Source organism: Quercus suber, unplaced genomic scaffold (genome assembly GCF_002906115.3).
Source record: "Quercus suber isolate HL8 unplaced genomic scaffold, Cork oak 2.0 scaffold_65, whole genome shotgun sequence".
Taxonomy (NCBI): domain Eukaryota; kingdom Viridiplantae; phylum Streptophyta; class Magnoliopsida; order Fagales; family Fagaceae; genus Quercus; species Quercus suber.
The window spans coordinates 1,022,072-1,023,744 of NW_027069530.1; the positions used below are offsets into that span (position 1 = coordinate 1,022,072).

Here is a 1,673-nt window from a genome sequence, read left to right on the forward strand (position 1 = left end):
AGTTTGTCAATAGGTTCATATATTTGAACACACATGTATCGGGGTAACCGGCACTAGCCTGTATTCGGTCCTCACAAATGAAGACTTTAACAGTTTATCAAACCTATCTATCTTTCTAAAACCGGCTATAGCCGGTGGAGTCTGTAAGAAGAATCGCGCCCACCTTCTCAGACATCCTTATCTTCGTCACCGTATAAAATCCATAGAGGGGAGAGGCTTTTGTTCCTCATTCGAATCAAACCTATCCTCTTAATTTATTTTTTGATGTCACTTTTTGCCATTGGTCTTCGTTGTTATTTACAGTTATACCACTCGGGTTATGTTAGCTTCTGGTGACTGTGAACCTGAGAGCAGAAGCTCTTCTCCAGCTCTCGGCTTCCCTCGCCTCAGATTCTTCCGGTACCGGCGCTTGAGGTAACCGGTGTTAGACCAAAAAAGAAGAAGAAGAAATTCAAATTTTATAATTGTAAATATATTATTTTGCTTGATATGTCGAATTCGAAGAGTCACCGTAGAGTGCCGGAGGAGAAGAACCGGAGGGGAAAACTAGCGCATAGAGCGTCGTCGTTTCACGGACAAAGTCCGCTTACTATGGCGGCGGAGCTTCGCCGGCCGAATACGTCGCCGGAACTGCTATCGTACAAGAACGTAGTTGGATCGACGCAGATGGAGGGACGGCCACCGGCGGCGAGGCTGACGAAGTTGTTGCTGAACGTGACTATCCAAGGGAGTCTCGGACCAGTACAGGTTGTTGTGTCGCCGGAATTGACGGTCGGCGATCTCGTTGCCACCGCAGTGAAGATTTACGCGAAAGAGTGTCGCCGGCCAATCTTGCCGACCACCGATCCGGCCATGTTCGACCTCCACTACTCGCAGTTCAGCTTAGAAAGTAAGAATCTCGTAACAATAGCCGTTGATTGTGTGTTTTTTTGGTGACACGTGTGCGGTTACGATTGGCGGTGTGTTTTATTAATTAATTAATGAAATTTTTATGTGGTGGGGACAGGTTTGGACAGAGAGGAGAAGCTGATGGCATTGGGATCGAGGAACTTTTTTCTGTGTAACAAAAGGACTGCGCTGGACGGTGGCGTAACGACGTCGTGTTCCAAGCAAGCTGAGAAAGATTCAAAGACTGGCTTTGCTTGGCTCAAGTTCATGGATTTCTTGCTGTGATTGATTGTCTTTTTAGTGGATTATAAGCCTTGTAGTATTTGTTTGTTCAAATTATTGGTGTGAAAATACCCATAGGTCAGAAATAGTTGTCATGTGTGTTAGATTTTGGGGCATTTTCATGGTGTCCCAACTTTTCTTATTGCAGTGTTCCTTGCATCATAATAATTTAATGATTTGGAACTTGTACAGTTAAAACTTTGGCCAATATAGTTTTTTTTTTTTAATTCCTCAATTACTCTGGCCAATATGCTCCTTATGGATTTTATTTTATTTTTTAAACAACGAAGATGCAAAATATCACTAAATTATAAGACTTTTGCATCTTCTGAATTAATTTGATGGTACTTTTTTTTACTTAATATTTAAACATTTGAACCACAACGATCAACGTATATCACAAAATTATAAAGGCTCTTGCATCTTCTGAATTAATTTGATAATTTTTTTTTCTTTACTTAATATTTAAACATTTGAACCATAACGATCAACGTCACAACGTG

General features: G+C 41.4%; 1 protein-coding gene across 1 annotated transcript; it reads left to right on the forward strand.

Moving 5' to 3' along the window:
- The first annotated feature begins 206 nt into the window (after positions 1-206).
- Positions 207-1,368, forward strand: LOC112002968 (uncharacterized protein At4g22758). The gene is made up of 2 exons (XM_024035134.2): positions 207-889; positions 1,007-1,368. Exons 1-2 carry the CDS (start codon positions 490-492, stop codon positions 1,171-1,173), a joined length of 567 nt encoding a protein of 188 aa, XP_023890902.1. The 5' UTR covers positions 207-489; the 3' UTR covers positions 1,174-1,368.
- Positions 1,369-1,673: the final 305 nt, after the last annotated feature.